General features: G+C 39.3%; 2 protein-coding genes across 2 annotated transcripts in view; one reads left to right on the top strand and one right to left on the bottom strand.

Moving 5' to 3' along the window:
• Positions 1-3,104: 3,104 nt before the first annotated feature.
• LOC123282603 (uncharacterized) overlaps positions 3,105-22,983 on the bottom strand; it is a 61,797-nt gene continuing 41,918 nt past the window's right edge. Inside the window, exons 5-7 of the mRNA XM_070501747.1 lie at positions 15,930-16,037; positions 11,644-11,722; positions 3,105-4,682 (exon numbers count right to left, since the gene is read on the bottom strand). Of these exons, the coding sequence (XP_070357848.1) occupies positions 4,676-4,682; positions 11,644-11,722; positions 15,930-16,037 (194 nt within the window). The 3' untranslated portion in view covers positions 3,105-4,675. The remainder of the gene's footprint in view (positions 4,683-11,643; positions 11,723-15,929; positions 16,038-22,983) is intronic.
• On the top strand, positions 15,133-15,775 carry LOC106838997 (ferritin heavy chain-like). The gene has a single exon (XM_044764079.2). The coding sequence runs from the start codon at positions 15,193-15,195 to the stop codon at positions 15,739-15,741; it is 549 nt and encodes a 182-aa protein (XP_044620014.1). The 5' UTR covers positions 15,133-15,192; the 3' UTR covers positions 15,742-15,775.

Here is a 22,983-nt window from a genome sequence, read left to right as displayed (position 1 = left end):
GAGAATATCATGAGTATTTTGTCCTTCATTCTGCTAATATAATGTATTACATTGATTGATTTTCTGATGTCAATCTAACTTTGCATTCCTGGGATTAATCCCAAATGATCATGAAGCATAATCCTTTCTCTATGTTGCTGGATTCAATTGGCTAGGATTTTGTGAAAGATTTTTTTCACTTATATTCATAAACAATAATGATTTTCAGTTTCCCTTTCTTGTGATATCTTTGTCTGATTTTGGCACTGTACCATTAAAACATTTTTCCACTTTACCTAGGTTGCTCTATTGCTAAGTAACTATGAATTTCCACCTTCTTCAATATCACTCCACTTCCTGTATCTCTAGGTACAGAAACTTAAGAAAAGAGAGAGAGTGTGTGAAACTGATAATGAAGGAAAGAGAATAAAAATGAAGGAAAGAAAGACTAATATATAGTCCCAGATATGCAGGGCATATGTGACGTATCTCTAAGTAATTTTTACTAGTTAACTTAAATGTTATATCCTTATCAAAAGGTCTTGTAAGAGTGACTTGAGCTCTCCAGAGCTCTCTGGATTCCATTTCATCAAAAGAGAACAGGTAGACTATAACCAATTCTCTCTTTCTTATACACATCTCTATCTCTCTCTCTGTCTCTTGCCCATGTGTGCATGCTCCCAAAACACAATGACCATCACCACTGCTCTACCTTCAAATTCATTCTCTGCAGAATTTCACCTGAGGAGAAAGCAATATACCACCTGTTGTGTTTTGGTTTGATGTGATTTCTAATCCATTTTTTAATGACTTAATTAAAGTTGTTTTAATCTACTTGTTTATGACAAAGACAAAAAAAGTTGTTTTGATACAGGAATGAAGTAAGTTGTACCAGGATGCCATCATTTCATCTGTTGTCATTAATAAGCACTCAGTAGCTCAGCTGATGAGGAATACTGCTAGCAGGTTTATCAGTAAGGACATGTCGAGAAGCAATGGGACATTTAGACTAAAAATATCCAGAGTCTGTGAGGAATATCTGAGAGTTTCCATCTGGGCAAGGTGACACTTTGCTGACCTAAATAAACTCTCCAAAGACCTTGGGGCATTAGCTCCTATCATGGTAAGGGCGACTCCCTTATCAGTAGTGGTGACAAACCACACAACAGCTCCATGAAGGAGATCAGCCTGCCCCCAATACAGGTGCCCTCGTTCCCTAGCAACATGCTCTAGCAACAAGGGACTTTTACTTTGCTCTGGCAGCTGGAAGTAGCACTTGGTTGGTTTAGCTCTCTCTCCTGAGTGCCTACTCATATAAAAAGTTACACCTTGATTAAATTTGGACTTTATTCCTTTTATCTTCCCTTGCCTGGAACAACAGTGTGGTTAATCTGTCTTTGCTTTGGAGTAGGTTATTTCTTTATTGGCTTATTAAGAGACATTATTCTCTACGGTATTGGCTTGTGAAACTATTATAAACCCCACAGAGAATCTGTGTTAAATAAACTATTGGCAAAGACAGTCTCAGTCTCTGAGTATAATTTTTCCCCAAAACAAAACATCACCTCTATAGAACAGTAGGATATGTCTATCTTTTTCCAATTTTTAGTATAAACACATAAACCCTCCATAGTGAAAGGGCAAGAGCAGGACCTAGTAAAATCATAGTGCTTCTCTTTCGGAATATTTTTGACACAGAACAAATCAAATTAAAAGAAACAGTAAGACCAGTTAGAAAGGAGAAATTATGTTATTTGAGGAGGATCTTAGCCTGAAGGATGGATTTCTATGTTTTCCCTAAGGCCAAGAGGTTGCAAAGGTAATGGGCAAAAAGAACATTTGATTTTAATTTGGCTGTCGTATAACCACCTGGTTCCAGCCATGCAAGGATAGACCTCTCTAAGGCCCAAGACTTGGGTAGTTAGTTCAATTCATTTTGGTCCAGAGCCTGCCAGAAAAACTCATTCTGTACCATGTCTTTTGGCATAATTGAGTGGGAACAGAGTCCCACATAGACCTGTATTCCAAAGGACCGGCCCAGTCACAGGTCTTAAACTTGACCAACTGGCCTCTCCCTGGGATCAATCCTCAGAAAGAGTGGACTTCCTGTACCCTTGCTTTATTTAGAATCCTCAACTTCTTAGCTTTGTCATAAAGTAAGTTATGAAATACTTCCTGACTTTCTACAGACCTCAGTAGCTTCTGATATTTTTCTATTTCTCTGTTTGTAGTCTCTTGGAGTTGATACAAGCTTCTTCTTTGCCAGTGATCACCTCAGCCTGTCTCCTCCAACCCAATTCCAAGATGCTCCCTGGGCCATGTTTGCCTCTAGAAGTGTTCTGTCAAACACTATAGGCACTAGCCACATGGCAATTGAACCCTTAAACAGTGACTAGCCCAAACAACAATGTGTGGTAAATATAAAATATATGCTGGATTTCAAACTTAGTTTAAAAAAGAGCATGTAAAATATCTTGTTAATTTCTGATATTAATTACATGTTGAAATTTTAATATTTTGGATACACTGGGTTACCTAAAATATATTATTAAAACTAATTTCACCAATTTTTCTTTACCTTTTATAATGTGGCTACTAGAAAACTAAAAATTACATATATGGCTAGCATTTGTGGCTAATATTCTATTTCTAGTAGACGGTGCTGTTCTAGACTCTCTGAGTTCTAATAACTAGCTACCTCCTTCAGAAACTGTATCTTTCAGTGACAGAGTAACTTTGTATTAGGTAGACTTGGATTCACTTCCTAGTTCTGCCTCTAGCTATAGGGCCTTAGGCAATTTAGTTATCTTGTTGGGTCTTGTCTAATCTTAAGTCTGTACAGAGTTACCAAATGGACTTTTCAAGTCTTAAATCTTCTTATGGCTTGATTTTTCCAAGAATTTTGTTCAGCTCCTTGTCTCTGATCTGGTGTTCTTTGCACAAGACTGTTCTCTAAAATGCTTTACAGTTTCTCCATAAAAAACATTTCCTACAAAGAGTACTATATTTTCAGGAGTATCACGCAAATGAAAATGATTTGCATGATCAAGGATTTTCTTTAGGTTAATTTGTGTTTAGTCCATATGCCATTCCAGAATTTCACAAAATGCTGCAGGCGCCATTGATTTCACTATCTTCAAGTTTTATTTTATGCTACAGATTTTTTCCCTATCCAGAAGAAATATTAATTCATTTTCTCTACACAGGCAGGGAAAAACATAAACATACAAATATTACAATCTCCTTTCCAAAAGGAAAAAACAATCATCAAATTCTCCTATCATTCCCCACCTACAATGAGGATAAGGCCAAAAAGACTACACAAAAGTCATCGAAATAGAATATATGCACTAGTCGTTTCTTCTTTTCTAAAACTGAAGTTAATATTTTTTATATGACTAAATTTCAAGAGGTCAACATGTATTACTTTAAAAAGTACAAATATATTCTGAAGGTATTCTTTATCCATGTTTTGATGTAGAATATGTTAGGCTTTTCAGTCGGTATCACATGACACTTTTACCCAGAAACTGGAGAAAAATTAAACCAGGCTACCAATAGTTCTCAGCACAGTTATGATCTTTGTTAGAAGAAGTACTTACCATTGGTTTAATGTCTTCCTAGGGCATCTGTGAATTCCATTCATATTACCATACATGAATGTGTACTTAGTTGAATATTTCTTTGTAAATGCTCTTAGGTTATATATGTGTGCATGTGTGTATGTGCATGCGTGTTTGTGTTTATGTGTTTCCCTGGCTAAAATCCTAGTTCCTTCTCTTCTGTCCCTATAATTTAGTTGATTTTCAAAATTAAGGTATAACCTACATGCAATGAAACTCACATTTTTTGAGGTCCAGTTCCAAGAGTTTTGACAAAAGTACACAGTTGTCTAACTACCACTACAATCAAGATAAAGAATGTCCCATCACTCCCAGAAATTCCCCATCTTGTGTCCCCTGATAGTGAACCCCTCCCCCAACCTCCAGCAAACTTAGATAACTCTGTCTATAGTTTTGCCTTTTCCAGAATGAAATATAAATGAAATCATAGTGTATGTAGCTTTTTGAGTCTGACTTCTTTCACTTAACATAATGCAGTAGAGATTCATCCACATTGTTTGTATCAGTTAGTAATTCATTCCTTTCTTTTTTTTTTAAGATTTTATCTTTTTCCTTTTTCTCCCCAAAGCCCCCCAGTACATAGCTGTATATTCTTCATTGTGGGTCCTTCTAGTTTTGGCATGTAGGATGCTGCCTCAGCGTGGTTTGATGAGCAGTGCCATGTCCGCCCCCAGGATTCGAACCAACAAAACACTGGGCCTCCTGCAGCAGAAAGCGCGAACTTAACCACTCACCACGGGGCCAGCCCCCAGTAATTCATTCCTTTTTATGGCTGAATAGAATTCTGTTATATGGCTATAACACAGTTTCTTTATCCATTTATCAGTTGAAGGAGATTTGCTTTTTACAGGTTTTGGCAATTACAAAAAAGCAGGTATAAACCTCTGGAGGTCAGGAGGAAGGGCTGAAAGTTCCACCCCTGTAATCACATTGTTGGTTTCCCTGGCAACCAGTCCTCCATCCTTAGGGGCTTCTCAAAATCACCTCATTATCATAAATTCAGATGCAGTTGAAAGAAGTTTGCTATGAATAACAAAAGATGCTCCTCTCACTTTTATCACTCTAGAGCTGTTTCAGGACCTGGGGAAAAAAAACAAGCGCTATAACAAAAGATGCTTCTATGGCTCTTATCACTTAGAAAATTACAAGGGTTTTAGGACTCATGGCCAGGAGCTGGGGATGAAAATCAAAATATGTACTTCTTATTATATAACAATGTCACAATTATATTCCCTCATCATCCTTTGAATGATTGTATGATCTGCAATGATGTCTTCTCTCTCATTCCTGAAACTGGCAATTCATGTCTTCTCTTTTTCTTTCCCCTGATTAGTCTGTCTAGAGATATATCCTTTTGTTTATCTGTTTAATTTTCTCAAAGAACCTGCTTTGATCTACCGTTTTTATTTATTTTTGCTGTCTTCTTTTCCACTGTTTTTGTTACTGCACAAAATTGGGTTTCTCTGCCTGATGAGCATAAACAAGTCACTTAATTATGGCATCAGCCTTTGGGGGAGAAATCAGCTTTTATTCTGCGAGATCAATCTGCAGGGACACAGAGGGTGTGTGTCCTCAGATCTGTATCCCTGATTCAGGATTTTGGGTGAAATTAAGAGGTTAGGGAGAACAGCCTGGCACGTGGAAACACTGGTGGGAAAGGTTTTGATTGGTGGGCTTCAAGCATTTATGGTAAGGTTTTAAACATTTATGACAGGGTGGAGAAGGAATTTTAACACTGGATCTTCCTGAATGAGGGCCCCCTTGCTTCTGATAAGAGTCTGGCTTTCAAGTTCTCATCATTTCCAGATCCTTGGGTTCCATGAGGATTAGGATCTTTAGTTCTGAGCTCATTTCAGGTCTCAACTTCTTCTTTTGCAGAGGCTCTGGCTTGTGACTTTGCAGATTTTCTGAAAGGCAATTCTTAATCACTCTGTTGATAAGAGATAGGGTCAGTTGAACTCATGCTGGAGAGCCTGTGGTTATAAATACCACCTTTTTGTTGATCATTCCTCAGTCTTGAGGGACATAGGGCAATGACTGCTGTAGCTTCTTCCTGCTGATAAAGAGAATAAGTTGTTCTATCTCATGAAATTGGTCTCTTAGTAAGATGGTAATGCAGGTGGACACCCAAAGTTAGGCCTATATTGTGTAAGCAAGTAACCAGGTATTTAATAAGAAGCATTTCTAGAGAAATAAAAACAAGGTTCATAGTTGGAGCAAATTATAGACCAGTTTTTTTTTAGGATTTTATTTTTCCTTTTTCTCCCCGAAGCTCCCAAGTACACAGTTGTATATTTTTAGTTGTGGGTCCTTCTAGTTGTGGCATGCGGGATGTCACCTCAGCACAGCTTGATGAGTGGTGCCACATTCATGCCCAGGATCCAAACCAGCAAAACCCTGGGCCGCCAAAGTGGAGCATGTGAACTTAACCACTCGGCCATGGGGCTGGCCCCTATAGATCAGTTTTTGAGCCCAGGGAGTAGTCAGTCAAAGGATTTCTAGATGTCAGAGTCAAAGTATCTTTTGTAGTTTAAAATGTCTCTGATGATGTCATTGGGTGTTCAGGTATCTTTTTGAGTGGCTTACACAGCAACAGGCATGGATCTCTCAAGTTTATATCAAGATGTCCAGCTTCAGTTTGCAAGGTTTCAGGAAAAAGGGCAGGTTCAGTTCTCAATGATTCCAAATTGGAATGATGGAAAAAATTGAAAATGTTAGTTTGGAGATTTGTAGCCAGATATTTCAGGAGACAAGAAGAATTCAGGAACCAGTCCATTTAACAGATATAAAACAAAACCTCAAGGAAAATTATCAGAACTAGAAGCTAATATCTATGAGTGTGTATTATAGTTCCTTCTGAAACATAATTTTTTCTCTAAAATCACCCTCATTTTTACCAAAGATAGCCAACTAAGATGCATTGGTTGGCAAAATAAGTCTAATTCCAATAAACTCGGCCCAATGATTTACATAAATACAGCAAGAGTAGCAACAGATTATACAGGCTCTTTCAAATCTGCTCTTGTAGAACTTTTTATAAGGAATCTCAGATTGAACTTTATAGGCCTCTTGAGGCCAGGAAAACCAAGACAGTGACTTGTCATCAGACTCTGCCTGCAATATCTATAGATTTGGGTTAAGTCCTCTCTTTTCTTGAGGTTCCCTCAAATATCCTGAGGTCCCTTGCACCTGTCAGGGAAGTGACCTTCTTCACTCATCTGGTGAGGCTGGGAATCCTGTAAGTAAGGTATGAGGCCAGTATTTTCAGGTAACTTTATTCCATAAAGTCAACCTTTATTCCTCAAAAGCTGTCTTGTCATATCTGAGTCTGTATGTTTCTCTCAAATATGACATTCCAGTCAAAACTTTTGTAATATAACCAATGTTTCCATTTGTGTCCTGTTAGAAGGGGAACAGATTCTTATTGAACATATGCAAATAACTATATTGCTACGAAAATAAGAATATTTACTCACTAAGAGTTTTCAAATCATGGAAGGATAAGGTAGAGAGAAAAAGACCAATGTTCCAATTCTGTTTACAAGAGTATAATTTACCAAATTGCTATAAGTCATAGTCAGCTTAAGAGGAAAGAGAAAAAGTTTTCCTTAAATCTGAAAAAAACAAAACATTAAAAAGTCAGCAGTATTTTAAATGAAAAGTCATAAAAATTATAATCATCATCACCAGTTCATTCAGTCCCATACAATCAACTCTTGATCTTGATCTTCTGTTAGCAATTTCACAAAGTCAGTTTTTCAGCTAGAGTTCTATAATTTCTTACCCAGTTCAGTTATATGATCTGAAATTTTATCAAAAACCTGTATTCTAGAGTAAGTGTCAGAGTCCTTTCCATGAATCTCTCTAAAGATGAAAGCATATTTGCAAAAGCATCAGGGTAAAAGAGCAACTATCTGCAAATGACAAAAGACTCAAAAGGGCAATTGACAAAAACACTTGGCTATTTCTGTGACATACAACACTTCAAGATAATAGAATTAATAGAATTATGGCTGACAACCAGGACAGATCAGAATTTTAGGAATGTTATATAATTTTTAAAACATTTATATCAATAACATTTATGCACATAATACCACCTAAGAAGGTTTATCATCACTTATTTGACAATTCTTCCTGTGTGATTTAACATACCAAATAAGCCTAATTAGTTTAGTATCTCCCTCTTTATAGGAAGAGAGAACAAATTTCTTTGAGTAGTCTCAGGGGTCCCCTGAAAATTCTCAAAGAAAATTATTTTTTTCAGGTCAAAAGAAAGACTTCATTTAGGGTTTTAACTTTGGGGGAAGCTTGTCAAAAATATCAAAAGTTTTTAAAATACTAGGTTAAATAGGAAACAATGTTCACTGTGAAACAATACTCAGTTATCCATTCAATCAAAGTGACAACAGAAACAGCCAAGGTCAAACAGAGTTAAAATGGTCAAAAAAACACCTTCACAGTTTTTTTTTTTTGTCTTTTAGGTAGACTTACTCAAAAATAAAGAAAAACTTTTTATAATCTCTTTATTAAGAGTAGACTAAAAGTCCAGGAAAATTATCCTTCCAAGACAGAGAGAACCAAATTTTAACCTTGCATCAGCTTACTTCTGATATTAAAACTTATTAACTTAATTATTCATTCCAATCTTAGCCAATTTGACCATGCGCAAAATTTTTTCCTCAGGGTTTCTTTTCAACAAACCTTCTATAACATTTTTTTTACATTCAGAATTTGTCCCATGCCTTCTTTCTTCCATCCTAGTACTCTAGGACAAATTTACCTTTTTTAACAAACAAAAATATTTCCATTATTTATACCTTCTTTACTGAAAACATACATCTTACTTTCCTTGAATACAAAGATATTTTACTTATTAATTTTTAGTAGCATTTTTAACCCTTACAGACCTTAGTGAAAACTAAAAGGTAAGCAATTATAAACTTTTATATTAGCATTCTAAGCACTTTTCATAATTTCCAGAAACACACTACCTCATTGTACAATCTTTAATAAAATATGACATATTTACTAATAGACCCAAACATATTTGTTTCTCTGTAATAAGAAGCCCAAAGTAGATAAACTTAGACATGTTTAGTGATAATGTTTCAGAATGTTATCTTATTTGAAAATAACCCAGATATCCAATGCGTTTTTTTATCATTTAATTTCACCTGGCAAAACTTCAAAGTTTCAAGTTATCAAAGAGATTTTGGAAGTTATTTTAAATACACGTGCCATAACACATAATTATTGTTAAAATGTTCACCCAACACTTTCATCTTGTCCACATCTATTTAGTTTATTCATTCCCAATTATTTAGATTGCCTACAAAACTTCATGAGACATTAGACAAAATTAGCCATCACCTAAGTTTATTATTTTTGCTAACCAGTTCTGTAATAGAGATAACATCAGCTTACATGACCAACAAACAGAGAATAAAGACTTCATGTCTGCATCATATCCAGTGCTGACAACTCTGAGGACATGACAATTTTAATCAAACCAACAATCTTAAATAAGCTTTCATTTACCAAAGATTAATTTTATCAGCTAACTTGAAAGACATTTAGGTTAGTTTCCATTACATTTAGAAATAATTTACATAAGTGCTTACTTTAAGCCAATTAAATAGAGCTCTTAATTTTGGCCATACCATCCGGAGGTAAAATATCACACATATATAACATACAAATATATCCATATACACAAAGCCTCCACAGCTATTGTTTTAAAATTACTGCCATGAATCAAGTACAGTAATACAAAGCTCTCTAGTTATGCATTCAAATTTTGTTTTAAGGCTGTTTTACTAATATTTATGGAGAAGACATTCAAGATGCTAGGTTTTTGGCAAGGGCACTCTTATGGCCATTTTTCTTTCCTTTTTCCTTTTTTCCCCTTCAGTCCTAGGAATTAGTGATGGGTTAGCTATTCTCCTGAGGGTTTGAAAGCTCTTTGAGATAAGGGAAATGGGTGGAACCTGAACTGCCTCTAGAGCTGAATTTCCAGTCTTGCAAGAATTTTTTTAAGGACAATTGCTCTTGATTTCTCATTAATTGCACTGTAACTTAAATGACATTATAGGTTGATCTACCTGTCCAACTACATCACAAAGCCACAGAGAAACCACTCAAGTTTTCTCCAAGATGGAGTTTCTGAGGCATATTTGCCTTATAAGTTTCTAACATCCCAATATCTAGGAGCATTTTCAGAGGAACAGGGGAGGGTTTGGGATTGGAAAAGGACAAGTGATCTTTGAACTGCCTTCTAGAGTCATACCTCTGGCCTTACAGGGATTTTCAAGACAAAAACGGTTGTTTCCAATTCCCCAAATAACTGGAAAGAGGTTGACCCACCCTTGCAGCTACAGCTTTTCTTCAATTTAGAAGATTTTCCAATTTAAGGATCCATCCTCTGACTTTTGAGGAGTAGGATCTTAATAGCAACTCAAACCAATAAGCATTTATGGCTTAACTATGGATGCAAGAGGCATCCCCAAAAGAGAGTGCAAAATAATCGGCCCTCACAAGATCCAGAAAGTTCACCCCAAAAATAAACCAAGAAAGTAAAGGCTGCCAGTACATAGGTGGATGACAAAGGCCCCTGATGGACTGGGACCTCTCATGACCAAAGAGGTCACAAAGCCAAGCTCTCAAGACATAGAACAAGACAAAAGAAAAAAAACGTCATCTTAAATGCACATTAACAGCATTAGCTACACTTTGGGTCTCTCAGAGGCAGACTAATACCTAGGAGGGAGATGCCACAGGGATGGGGATCGTGTGTGCTTTACAGAGTACCTCATCATTGCAGGGACTTTTTTTTGAGGTTAGTGGGGCACCTGTCATCATCCACCCTGTTCCTTGACCAACTTATCCTATCACGGGAGTCTTCTTGAGGTGGCAAGTACATAATGCCTACTTGACCCTCACCCAACAATATTATGGCCTTTTTTTGGCTTCCAAGATGTCCCTTAGCAAAAGCTTCCACCTTATGCACATATGCCATAGGTGGGCCCTATGGCAAAATTTACTGTGGGCCCGCCCAGACAACAGGCTTATAGAGATGCCTGTATCTCGCCTTATGGATTTTCCTTTTTATGACAAATGACACAAAGACATAGACAAAGAAGAATGGTAACTATCTCTGGGAGGAGAAGATCAACAAACCAATGAGTACTCAGTAGCTCGTACTACGCACTCATAGCTAAAAGTCGCCCAATTTGGGAGAACGCAGTCTAGGGAGCTACAGGTGGGGTTCGAATTAGCATTTCCCATTCTTTCAGAATTTAGACACAACTGGTCAAAAGTATATTTATGCTGCAGCTTGAACCAGATCATGGAAATTTCAGGCATCCCTGAAATCAAGACCCTCACAACAAAGGCCAAGCCCTCAGGATGCAAAACAAGCTTGGTAAGATTCTGCAGTTCTTTGTAAATACTGACAGCTCCTGGAACCTCTAGGTTGAAAGGTAGAGCCCTTGACTCTTTAAAGATTTCTTTGTTTCTCAGTTCAAAAGCTCAAAAGGAACTCAAAGTAGCTACTGTCATTTTAAATTATCTCAGATAATCTTGCCAGCTGTTTATAGTTATCCCCATTTTAGGGGGCTTTTCCCAAGGTGGCTGCAACAAACAAGGTACTTTCTAAAGAGAGTTTGCTACGTTACTGAGAAACTCAGTCCCCAAAACAACCAATTCAATTCACACAAACATTAACACACAATACAATTCTACACATAACGCAGATCAGAATACTAGCTAGTTTCCCAGGAGTAGTTCGGAACCAGTGCCAGAAGCTACTCAAAACCAGATTGTCAGGGGCAAGTCAGATGCAGTGCCAGGGCTTGCCCAGATCCATAAGCAACTTTATGAGTGAAACTTTTTCCTGCCTCTAATTACCTCGGGTGGTTCAGGCTCAAGGTTTGGGTCTCAGCCCAACAGGATTCCCCAGAATACAAGCTAAACTCATATTTCCAGGAAATCAAACCAGAGAGATGAGGAAAGGGATAGTCGCCTTTTTAAAGTTACTCACCAAGAACTCAGAGATGTCTTGATCCAGAAGCTGTTTCTTCTCTCAAAGGATAAAAAAAAACACCTTGGGGCCTGGAGCGCTGCAGCCAGGAAACAGAAAATTGGAATCTAATCAGTCAAGTCTCTAGACAAAATTGTCTAGGTAGCTGTTTAGGGTCAATGAAAAGACCCCACACCCCACTAAAAGTTCCAGAGCCTCAGGCTGGCAGTCACAGGACCTTGATCCCAGCAAAGTCACCAATTGTTATGGCAAAAAATTCAGGTTCTCTCCCTGATGTGCACGAACAAGTCAATTAATTATGGCATTAGCCTTTGGGGGAGAAATCAGCTTTTATTCTGCGAGATTGATGTGCAGGGACACGGGGGTGTGTGCCCTCAGACCTGTCTCCCCGATTCAGGATTTGGGGCAAAATTTAAGAGGTTAGGGAGAACAGGCTGGCATGCAGAAGTGCTGATGGGACAGGTTTTGACTGGCAGGCTTCAAGCATTTATGGTAAGGTCTTAGACATTTATGACAGGGTGAGGAAGTAATTTTAACACCAGATCTTCCTGAATGAAGAACCCCTTGCTTCTGATAAGAGTCCAACTTGCAAGTTGTGGTCATGCCCACTTCCTTGGGTTCTGTGGGGAGGTGGGTCTTTAGTCCTGAGCTTGTTTCAGGTCTTCTTTTGTGCATGCCCTGGCTATGCGATTTTGCAGATTTTCTGAAAGGCAATTCCTTTTTTTTTCTATTCCTTTTTTTGTTTGGTGAGGAAGACCGTCCCTGAGCTAATGTCTATTGCCAATCATCCTCTTTTTTTTTTAAAGATTGGCACCTGGGCTAACAACTGTTGCCAATCTTTTTTTTTTTTCTGCTTTATTTCCCACCCCCCCCCCCCCCCCCCCCCCGCCCCGTACATAGTTGTATATCTTAATTGCAGGCCCTTCTAGTTGTGGGATGTGGGACGCTGCCTCAACGTGGCCTGACGAGCGGTGCCATGTCCACGCCCAGGATCTGAACCCTGGGACGCCGCAGCAGAGTGCGTGAACTTAACCACTTGGCCATGGAGCCGGCCCCTCATCCTCTTTTTTGTTTGAGGAAAATCATTGCTGAGCTAACATCTGTGGCAATCTTCCTCTATTTTTTGTATGTGGGATGCTGCCACAGCATGGTTTGATGAGTGGTACATAGGTCTGCACCCAGGATGCGAACCCGTAAACCTGGGGCTGCCAAAGCAGAGCATGTGAATTTAACCACTACGGCATGGGGCTGGCCCCTGAAGGGCAATTCTTAATCACTCTGTTGATAAGAGATGGGGTCAGTTGAACTGGTCCTGGAGGGCCCGAGGTTACATTTTCTGCTCATATCTTTATAATTTCCTTCCTTCTGCTTGACATGGGTTTATTTTGGTCTTCTTTTTCTACTTTTTAAGGTGGAAGGTTAGATAATGAATTTGAGACCTTTCCTCTCTTCTAATACAGGAACTTAATGCCATAAACTAACATGTAAGCATTGCTTTAGCTATATCCCACAAATGTTGATATGCTGTGTTTTTGTTTTCATTTAATTCCAAATAATTTCTAATTTCCCTTCAATTTCTTCTTTAACACTTGGGTTATTTGGAAATGTATTATTAGCTTCCAAATATTTGAGTGTTTTTCAGATATCTTTATGTTAATTTCTAATCCAATTTCATTGTGATCAGAGAACATATCTCTCATGGTACAAACAATTTTATATTTATTGCAATCTGCATCGTGGCCTAGAATGTGGTCTATCTTGGTAAATGTTCTATGTGCGCTTGAGAAAAAATGTGCTACTAAGGAATATGTTTCTAAAGTTTCTTCACTATGCCTAAGATTTTTCTTAACAAGAGTATGATTTCTTCTTTTTCATCCTTTTTCTCCTACTGATTATAACACACAGTAGCCAACGGCTGCTTGCAGAGAGAATTCTGTGGTTTTTGAACTGTGTAAAAGTATTGCTTATTCATAAAGTAGATATTTTCATTTTTAAACAGTAGAAAAAAATAATTGAATCATGGTGGTGAACTAAACACAAAAATTATTTTAAAATTATTTACACACACACACACACACACAAAAGGGTACCCTTAGGAGACTAGAAATTGAGAGGACTTCTTGATAGGAAAAGCAGAGGCTATCAGATTGGTTAATTCAGAGAACTTGAAATATCTGCAGTAGAAAACCCCATCACATTCAGAAAGACTCTAAGAAGAGAGCAAATGAAATTGCAGCACTGTGGAGGGTCCTTGGTCAACTGTGAGATTAAAGAGCTGCTCTGAACAGCAGATCTGTTTAACCCTGCCCTGCTCTCACCTTCCCCCATCCCTATTTACATTGGGCAGTAAGCACCTGTGGCATTTCACCACCTTTACTCTCCCAAAACTACACTCCAAAGATAGTGAATGAGCTTAAGAGAACTGCAGAACTGCACAGAAGGGAAACAACAGGACACATCTACCTAGAAAGGAAAATTAGTCTTCCAATGTCAGAAATATCATATTTAGGGTCGGCCCCGTGGCCGAGTGGTTAAGTTTGCATGCTCAGCTTAGGCGGCCCAGGGCTTTGACAGTTTGGATCCCAGGTGCATGCTGAGGCAGTATCCCACATAGCACAACCAGAAGGACCTACAATTAGAATATACAACTATGTACTGGGGAGCTTTGGGGAGAAGAAGAAGGGGGGAAAAAAGACAAGAATGGCAACAGATGTTAGCTCAGGTGCCAATCTTTAAAAAAAAAAAGAAATAGCATATTTATTTTGTCAAAAGGGAGGGTTCCTATCCTACCTGCAAGCTCCATGCCATGTACTCTCAAAGGACAAGGCCACTTAATAACTGACACACTGTGCCCTCCCATTCCCAGAAGCCTATTAGTGAAATAGACATCACAACTCTAGATCAGATCCATGCTAATTACACAGGCTAATCAAATGAGTCCTTTATTCTTAAATGTAAATGAACAAAGGTTTGCAAAATATTTGGGGAAAGCAAAAGAGATCATGATGGACAAACAGAACTATTTCTGGGGAAAAAAAACCCCCCAGCTATAATACAGGAAACAGAAGAGACATTTACCAAAGATTCAAAGTCATATTCTCAGAATTTTAAGGGACGAAAATGGATTTATAGAATAAGAAAAGGCTGCTAAAAAAAGGGAACAATTAGAGGACAAGATAAAGTTCTTACAAACTAGAAATATTACTGAAAAATTAAAAACTCATTAGATACTAGACGCTCACCACAGAACCACCCTGCCTCACCCTGACTATGATGGAATCTGGAACACAGTGCTCACGCCCCGCCTCCCCTCCTTCCCTCTCCCAACAATTTAACGGATCCTCCCTCGCCCCTACCCCCCACTTCCGGGTAGCAGATCCGGCTTTCTGGTCCCATCCCAGAGACCATCACCAGCCACCCCGGAGAACGACCGTCTCCAGCCTCGCCAGTCGCCCTCTGGGAACGCTTTGAGGGCCCCGCTGCCTCCGCCTTCGTCCCCGCCGCTGCCTGCCCAACGGCCCCGCTGCTTTCGCCTTCGCGCCCCTAGCTATGGCGACCCCGCAGCCCTCGCAGGTGCTCCAGAACTACCACCCCGACTGCGAGGCCGCCATCAACGGCCAGATCTGCCTGGAGCTGTACGCCTCCTACGTGTACATGTCGATGGCCTACTACTTCGACAGGGACGACGTGGCCCTGAAGCACTTCTTCCAGCTGTTCCTGCAGCAGTCGCGCCAGAAGGGAGAGCACGCCAAGTGGCTGATACGGCTGCAGAACCAGCGCGGAGGCCGCCTCCGCCTTGGCGACATCAAGAAGCCAGACCCTGACCACTGGGAGAGCGGCCTGAAGGCCGTGGAGTGTGCGCTCCAGCTGGAGATAAACGTCAACCAGAGCCTGCTCGATCTGCACCAGCTGGCCACCGACAAGGCGGATCCCCATCTGTGCCACTTCCTGGAGAGTCACCTCCTGCTCGAGGAAGTCAAGTCCATGAAGGAGTTGGGAGACCATCTCACCAACCTGCTCAAGATGGGGGCCCCAGCAGACGGCCTGGCAGAGTACCTCTTCAACAAGCTCACCCTGGGGGACGGCAGTAAGAACTGAGTTTGGACTGCCTTCCCCTGAGCCACGGGGTGACTTCCCCTGGTCACCATACTGAGCATGCATATTGCAATATTGCCCTTGCAAAACGTTCACTTAAGGTTTTTTTCTTTCAATTTTATTCCAATAAAGTTATTTGGTTCCTAAATAAATAAAGGTCTCTCCTTGATTTGTGTGTGGGAATCTCTCACCTTTTAAGTTTTGAAACAGGTATCCAAGGGTCTCTCCACCCACCCTGGCCCCATCCACATGCAGCTCGGGATCTCCATGGATGGAGGGAGAAGGTATTCCATGGGACCCTGGAAAACACAAAATTAATCTTCCCCTCATAAACAAAGTGGGGAGGTATGCTGGGCAGGGGGGTGTCTGGGGCCCTGGTGTCTGTGGGTGCCTGTGCATAGTAAAAGTATTTAAAAAAACATAGTATGGAATTCATGATACTGGTTGCCTCTAAGGAAGAAGTGAAGAATGGGATTGGGCAAGGATTAAAATAGACTCTTCTACTTTACCTGAAAACTTTTAGTTTATTGAAATATGCGAATGTTAACGTTGGTTGTTTCTGGGTAGTAACATGGGGGTCCTAGAAGGAAGTATGGCAGAGTATCTCTTTGACAAGCTCACCCTGGGCAACAGTGATAATGGTAACTGAGCCTTAGGCTGACTTTCCCATAGACATGGGAGTGACTTCCCAGGTCACCATGCTGGACCTGCATATTGCCCTTACAAAACATCCAAATATAGTTTTTTCCTTCAATTGTCCGCTTTCTTGCATTAAAGTAACATGGTAGCAAAAAATCCAAATTACCTCATTAGAAGGGCTGAAGAATAAAAGGTCAAAGCTGAAGGCCAAATTTGTGATATTGAACATGAAGTAGAATAAATCCCCCTGAATGTTCAGTCAGTGACTCTGGCTGCTTAGAAGAATGTAGAGGGGTGGGGGAGAGTTGAAGCTGGGAGACCAGTTAGTAGGTATTGTAACCCATCCAGATGAGAGAGATGGTGGCTTGAACTGTGGTGGTGACTGAGGAAATGAAGAGAAATAGACAAAGTCCAGATGGGTTTGGGACAAGTTGAGAAGATTTGCTTATGGGCCAGAGGTGAGGAATGGGAAATAGGGACAATAATCTAGGTTCTGGTGTTTGGACTTGAACACTTGCATTAAAGGTGTTGCTATTTATTAATCTGGGGGTGTTTGCAGGGAAACACCAAGGATGGGGAAGGCATGTCATGTAAAATCTGAGATGCCTATTACATATGCAAATGGAAATGTCTTGCAGGGAGCCAATGAATCTGGAGCTCACAGGAGGTCTCGTTTTGAAATACACATATGGGAGGCATCAGCTATAGATGGTGTTGAGGTCATGGGACTGGATAAGCTCGCCAGAAAGAGAGAGAGTATTGCCCAGCCAGCCCCATGCCCAGGGCAGCTGATATTAAGGATGGCTTGAGGTGCTGGAACACGCAGAGGGCTGCTGGCCTCACCTGGGCCATTACCGCATTCCAGACTGTGCTCCCCTGTGGCCACCCCCAGAGTCCCCAAATGAGCCTGTTTCTCACTGCAGTGTGGCCTCTGGTTCCTCCTTTCAGGATGTGGAGAGGAGTTAGCGTTACCCTGTCTTCATGGCTATGGGTAGAAAGAAGTTATTTCCCAGTGGAAAGATTTCCCAAGGAAATGATAGACCTGCTTCTCTGTGGGTTTTTTCTGTCCCCCTTAAAACTCTTCCCCTCTCTGTCCACTGTCTATGTGACCAGATGAAATCTGTACCCATGTAAACCTTAAGGTTGTCCATGTCTGGGAAAAACACTCCAAACATTTTGTTTCTTCTGTGCATGTGTAGTTTACAAAGATCGAAGTTAAAAATTTACAGACTTTGTATCCTTTACTCAAAGACACATGGGTAGCTTGAGTCTCTTTAAAGCTAGCAGATTGCTTTGAAGTATTTCATAAAATATGAACAAGTTTAGCTAAGCAGTAATTACCTTTCACATTTGTCCATGACTGCACTTTAATACTTTCTTATAAATGAGGATTACGGGCCAGCCCTGGTAGCCTAGTGGTTAGGTTCGGTGTGTTCCGCTTTGGCGGCCTGGGTTCAGTTCCTGGGTGTGGACCTACACTTGCTCTGTTAGTGGCCATGCTATGCTAGCAGCCCACATACTAAAAAATAGAGGAAGATTGGCACGGATGTTAGCTCAGGGTGAATCTTCCTCAGCAAAAAAAAAAAGAGCATTATGTTCTTTTGAATTCAGTTTCCAGGTAATTCAAGTATCCCTTCATTCTTCTTTGTTAAACTTGGTCTTTTCAATACATTTCTTTCTCTGCCTGCTTTCAGGATCTCTCCTCTCTCTGAGTTTGTCTCAGATCTTACCTATTTATATATATACTTCAATACACATCTCTCCCCAAGGTGTGAGGAAGCACAAGGCAAGCATATATTTGTGAGTGTTTAAAACTCTCAGTTCACTGAGGATCCTTCCTACTTTCCTGTTTTGGAGAGGCAGTTTGCTGTAGTGGTTTCTACCCAGATTGCCTGGGTTCACATACCAGCTTAGCCACTCATCTTGGGTGAACCAGAGTAAGCTGTCTAATTTCTCTGTGCTTCCATTTCCTCACATTAAAAATAGGATAATAAAAATGTCAACTCCATTGGGTTACTGTGAAGATACAATGAGTTAATTTATGTAAATCTCTTAGAACAGTGCCTGGCACAGTGTAAATACTTTGTGTTAGCCATATTTTTTTATCATCATCCTCCAGTAACTTCTGAGTTCCTTTGTGTAGATTATGCTTTGGGGAAAAGATTTCATGTCTATACTTTGCCATCGGCAGTCTCTCTGGCATTTTAGCCAACCATGTCAGCTTGTATATTGAGAAGGAAAAAAAATCCTTTGTAGCTTCTTTGGTTGTCAGGCACAGCCAGGACTCAGGAAGGGATATTTCTGTATATGCTTCCCCAAGCTCAGGCCCAGAAGTGAGTTTCACTGTGACAATTTTCTACGGTAATGCTTTCATTTTTTCTCCACTAGCTTTCCTTGGAAATCGCCCCCTAGAACATGGTTTGCTTATTCTTCCCAAATCCAGTTGCCTGATCCTTCTCTCTGCATCTTGAACTACTTGTCACTCCTCAGAGATGGACAAGAGCAAAAGGATAAAGGGCTCACTCTGATTCCCACCATATATATGGATGTTTTGACATGAAGAGGTATGGAATAGGGCAAAAAATGAGCAAAAAGGGACCATATTAGGGCTACCGATAATCTAAAAATTAATTTTTATAAAACACCATGCACTTTAGCACAGAGGTTCGTAAGCTTTTCTGCCATTAGAGTCACCTGCTGAGCTTTTAACATTCTTGATGCACAGGCCACAACCCAGACCAAGAACATCAGAGTCCCTTGGGGCAGCACCCAGGCATCCCAGGCAATGAAAAGCAGTAGGAACACCTAGCTACTCAAAGTGTGGTCTATGCATCAGGAGCATCAGCCTCACTGGAGCACTTCTTAGAAACGCAAAATCTGAAGCCCCACCACAGACCTACTGAATCAGAATCTACATCTTAACAAGATCCCAGGTGATGAATATGCACACTGTCGTTTGAGAAGCACTGCTCTACCATTCTGGCACTCAAACATGGCTGCACTGTAGAGTCACCTGGGGAGCTGGAAAATAATACTGATGCCTCGACTTACACAACTCACTCAGTCATGCCATCATGAAAGTACTAGAGCAATCACACTAAAATTTTTCTCTAACTTCAACAACAATTATTGAATCAACAATTATTGACCACTCACAGGCTTTTATCCATTCTGCTGTTTTATCACAGATTTTTGCATCTATATTCATAAGGGATATTGGTCTGTAGTTTTCTTGTGATGCCTTTGTCTGCTTCTGCTATCACAACACTGGCCTCATAGAATGTGTTAGAAAATATCCCCCTTTCTATTTTTCAAATGAGTTTGTAAAGAACAGGTCCCTCTTTAAATATTTGATAGAGTTCGCCCGTGAAATCATTTGGACCTGGGCTTTTGATTGTGTGAGATTTTAAAATTACTAGTTTAATACGTTACTTATTATAGGTCTGGTCACATATTCTAGATTTTCCTGAGTCAGCTGCTGTAGTTTGTGTCTTCCCAGGGATTTCTCCATTTCCTCTAGGTGGCATATCTAGTTTTGGTTCATAATATTCCCTTATAATCCTTTTTACTTCTATAAACCAGGTAATGATGTCCTTCTTACATTCTCGAGTTTAATAACTTGTCTCATTTTTTCCTGGTCAGTCTAGCTAAAGAATGTAAATTTTGTTGATTTTTTAAAGAACTCCCTGTGATTATGTTGATTTTCTCTGTTGCTTTTCTCTCCTATATTGCTTTTATTTCTGCTCTAATCTTTAACATTTCCTTATTCCTGCTTGCTTTGCGTTTAATTGGCTCTGATCTATTCTTTTTTGAATTTAGAATGTTAGGTTATTTGACATCTTTTTCTTTTTTTAATATAAGCATTTATAGCTATACATTTTTCTCGAATCACTCCATTTACTGCATCCCAAAATTTTTGGTATGCTGTTTCTTTTTCATTCATCTCAAAGTATTTTCTAATTTCCCACGTGATTTCTTCTTTTACCCATTGGTTATTTAGAAGTGTGTTGTTTAATTTCCACATATTTGTGAACTTCCCAAATTGTCTTCCGTTATTGATTTCTAATTTTGTTCCATTTTGGCCAAAAAAACATTCTTTGCGTGATTTCAAATCTTTTAAATTTATTGAGGCTTGTTCTTGAATATACTGTATCCTGGAGAATATTTCATGAGTGCTTGAGAAGAGTGAGTATTCAACTATTGTTGGTTGGAGTATACTATACATTTTTGTTAGGCCTAGTTGGTTTATAGTTTCAGTAAACTCTTGTACTTCTTTGTTGCTTTTCTTCCTAGTTATTCTATCCACTATTGAAAGTAGGAATTGCAGTATTCAATTATTATGTCTGATTCATTTATTTCATTCTTAAATTCTGTCAATTTTTGTTTCATGTATTTGAGGCTCCTTGGTTATGTACATATTCGTTTGCTATCTCTTCCTGATGACTTGAACCTTTTATCATTATAAAATGTCTCTCTTTGCCTCTAATAGTTTTTGTCTTAAAGTATATATATATATATATTTTTGAGGAAGATTAGCCCTGAACTAACATCTGCTGCCAATCCTCCTCTTTTTGCTGAGGAAGACTGGCCCTGAGCTAACATCCATGCCCATCTTCCTCTACTTTATACGTGGGACGCCTACCACAGCATAGCTTGCCAAGTGGTGCCATGTCCATACCCGGTATCCAAACTGGTGAACTCCAGGCTGCTGAAGCAGAATGTGCCCACTTAACTGCTGAGCCAGTGGGCCAACCCCCTTAAAGTATCTTTTTTTCTGAAATTAGTATAGCCACTCCCACTTTCCTCTGATCACTGTTTGCATAACATATGTCCTTTCTTTCTTTTTACTTTCAAACTATTCATATCTTTCGATCTATTGTGTATCTCTGGTAGACAGTATATAGTTGGATCTCCTTTTCTATCCACTGTGACAATATGTCTTTGGAACAGAGCGTTTCATCTATTTACTTTTAATATTATTATTATGATTGATTTACATCTCCCATATTCCTATATAGCTCATGTCTTTTTTGTTTCCCTGTTCTTCCTCTACTCCCATTGTCTGTATGAAATATTCTCTATTGTGCCTTTTTAACTCATTTGTTGGTTTTCTTTCTTATGTTTTAAAGTTATTTTTTAGTGATTACTCTAGAGATTACAATATGTATTTTACCACAATCTACATTTCACCTTAATACTAATACATTTGAGTAAGGCAGAAATTTGGTTCCAATATAGTTCCGTTCCTTGTACTCTCCTTTGTGCTATTATTGTTATATCTACCTAGTTTTAAACCCAACAACACAACGTGTTATTATAATTATGCAATTCTCTTTAAAAACTATTAAGAAAAGAGAAACATATTTATACACTGTTTTAGATTTAACCACTTTTACCTGTGGTCTTTATTTCTTCACGTGTATTCTAGTTACTGCCTGGTGTTATGTCCTTTCAGATAGAACAACTCCTAGATTTTTTTTATAAGGCAAGGTTTTTAGCAATGATTTCTGTCAGCCTTCATTCATCCAGGAATGTCTTTATTTTGCCTTCATTTTCAAATGATAGCTTTGCTTAATATAGTATTCTCAGTTGACAGGTGTTTTCCTTTCAGCAATTTGAATATCCCACTGCCCTTCGGCCTCCATTTTTTCTGATGAGAAGTCAGCTTAGGATCTTACTATGGTTCCATGCTATGTGTTGGATCATTTTTTCTTGCTGTTTTCAATATTTTCTCATTGTCTCTGTCTTTCAGAAATTTAACTCTGATGTATCTAGGAGTGGATCTCTGTGGTTTTCCTAGTTGGATTTGATCATCTTGGATGAGTAATGTTTACCAGCAAATGTGGGAAATTTTCACCCATTATTTCTTCAAATACTTTTTCTGCCCCCTTCTCTCATTCTGGGACTCCAATTATGGATATGTTGGTGTACTTGATGGGGCTCTACGGGTCTCTGTTCATTTTTCATTCTTTTTTTCTTTCTCTGTTCTTAAGATTACATAATCTGTAGTGACTTACCTTCAAATTCATGGATTCTTTCTTTTTTTTTTTTTACTAGGGTTCATAATAGTATACATCATTGTGAAATTTCAATTGTACATTATTTCTTGTCTGTCACCACATATGTGCTCCCCTTCACTCCCTGTGCCCTGCCCCCAACCCCTTCCCCTGGCAACCACTGAACTATTTTCTTTGTCCATGTGCTTGCTTATATTCCACATATGAGTGAAATCATCTGGTGTTTGTCTTTCTCAGTCTGGCTTATTTTGCTAAGCATAATTCCCTCCAGGTCTTTCCATGTTGCAAACGGGATGAATTTGTCTTTTTTTCTGGCTGAATAGTATTCCATTGTGCATATATACCATACCTTCTTTGTCCAATCATCAGTCGACAGGCACTTGGATACTTCCCATGTCTTAGCTGCATGAATACTGCTGCAATGAACATAGGGGTGCATATGCTACTTTCACATGTTGATTTCAAGTTGTTTGGGTAGATAACCAGTAGTGGGATAGCTGGGTCATATGGCAGTTCTATTTTTAGTTTTTTGAAGAATCTTGATACTAGTTTGCATAGTGGCTGCACCAGTTTGCATTCCCACCAGCAG

Source organism: Equus asinus, chromosome X (assembly GCF_041296235.1).
Source record: "Equus asinus isolate D_3611 breed Donkey chromosome X, EquAss-T2T_v2, whole genome shotgun sequence".
NCBI classification, from domain to species: domain Eukaryota; kingdom Metazoa; phylum Chordata; class Mammalia; order Perissodactyla; family Equidae; genus Equus; species Equus asinus.
Note: the sequence above shows the minus strand (reverse complement) of the source record. Positions and strands in the feature narration are given on the sequence as shown.

Coding starts and splice junctions, on each gene's coding strand:
- LOC106838997 (XM_044764079.2), top strand. CDS start 15,193: ATGGCGACCCCGCAGCCCTCGCAGGTGCTCCAGAACTACCACCCCGAC.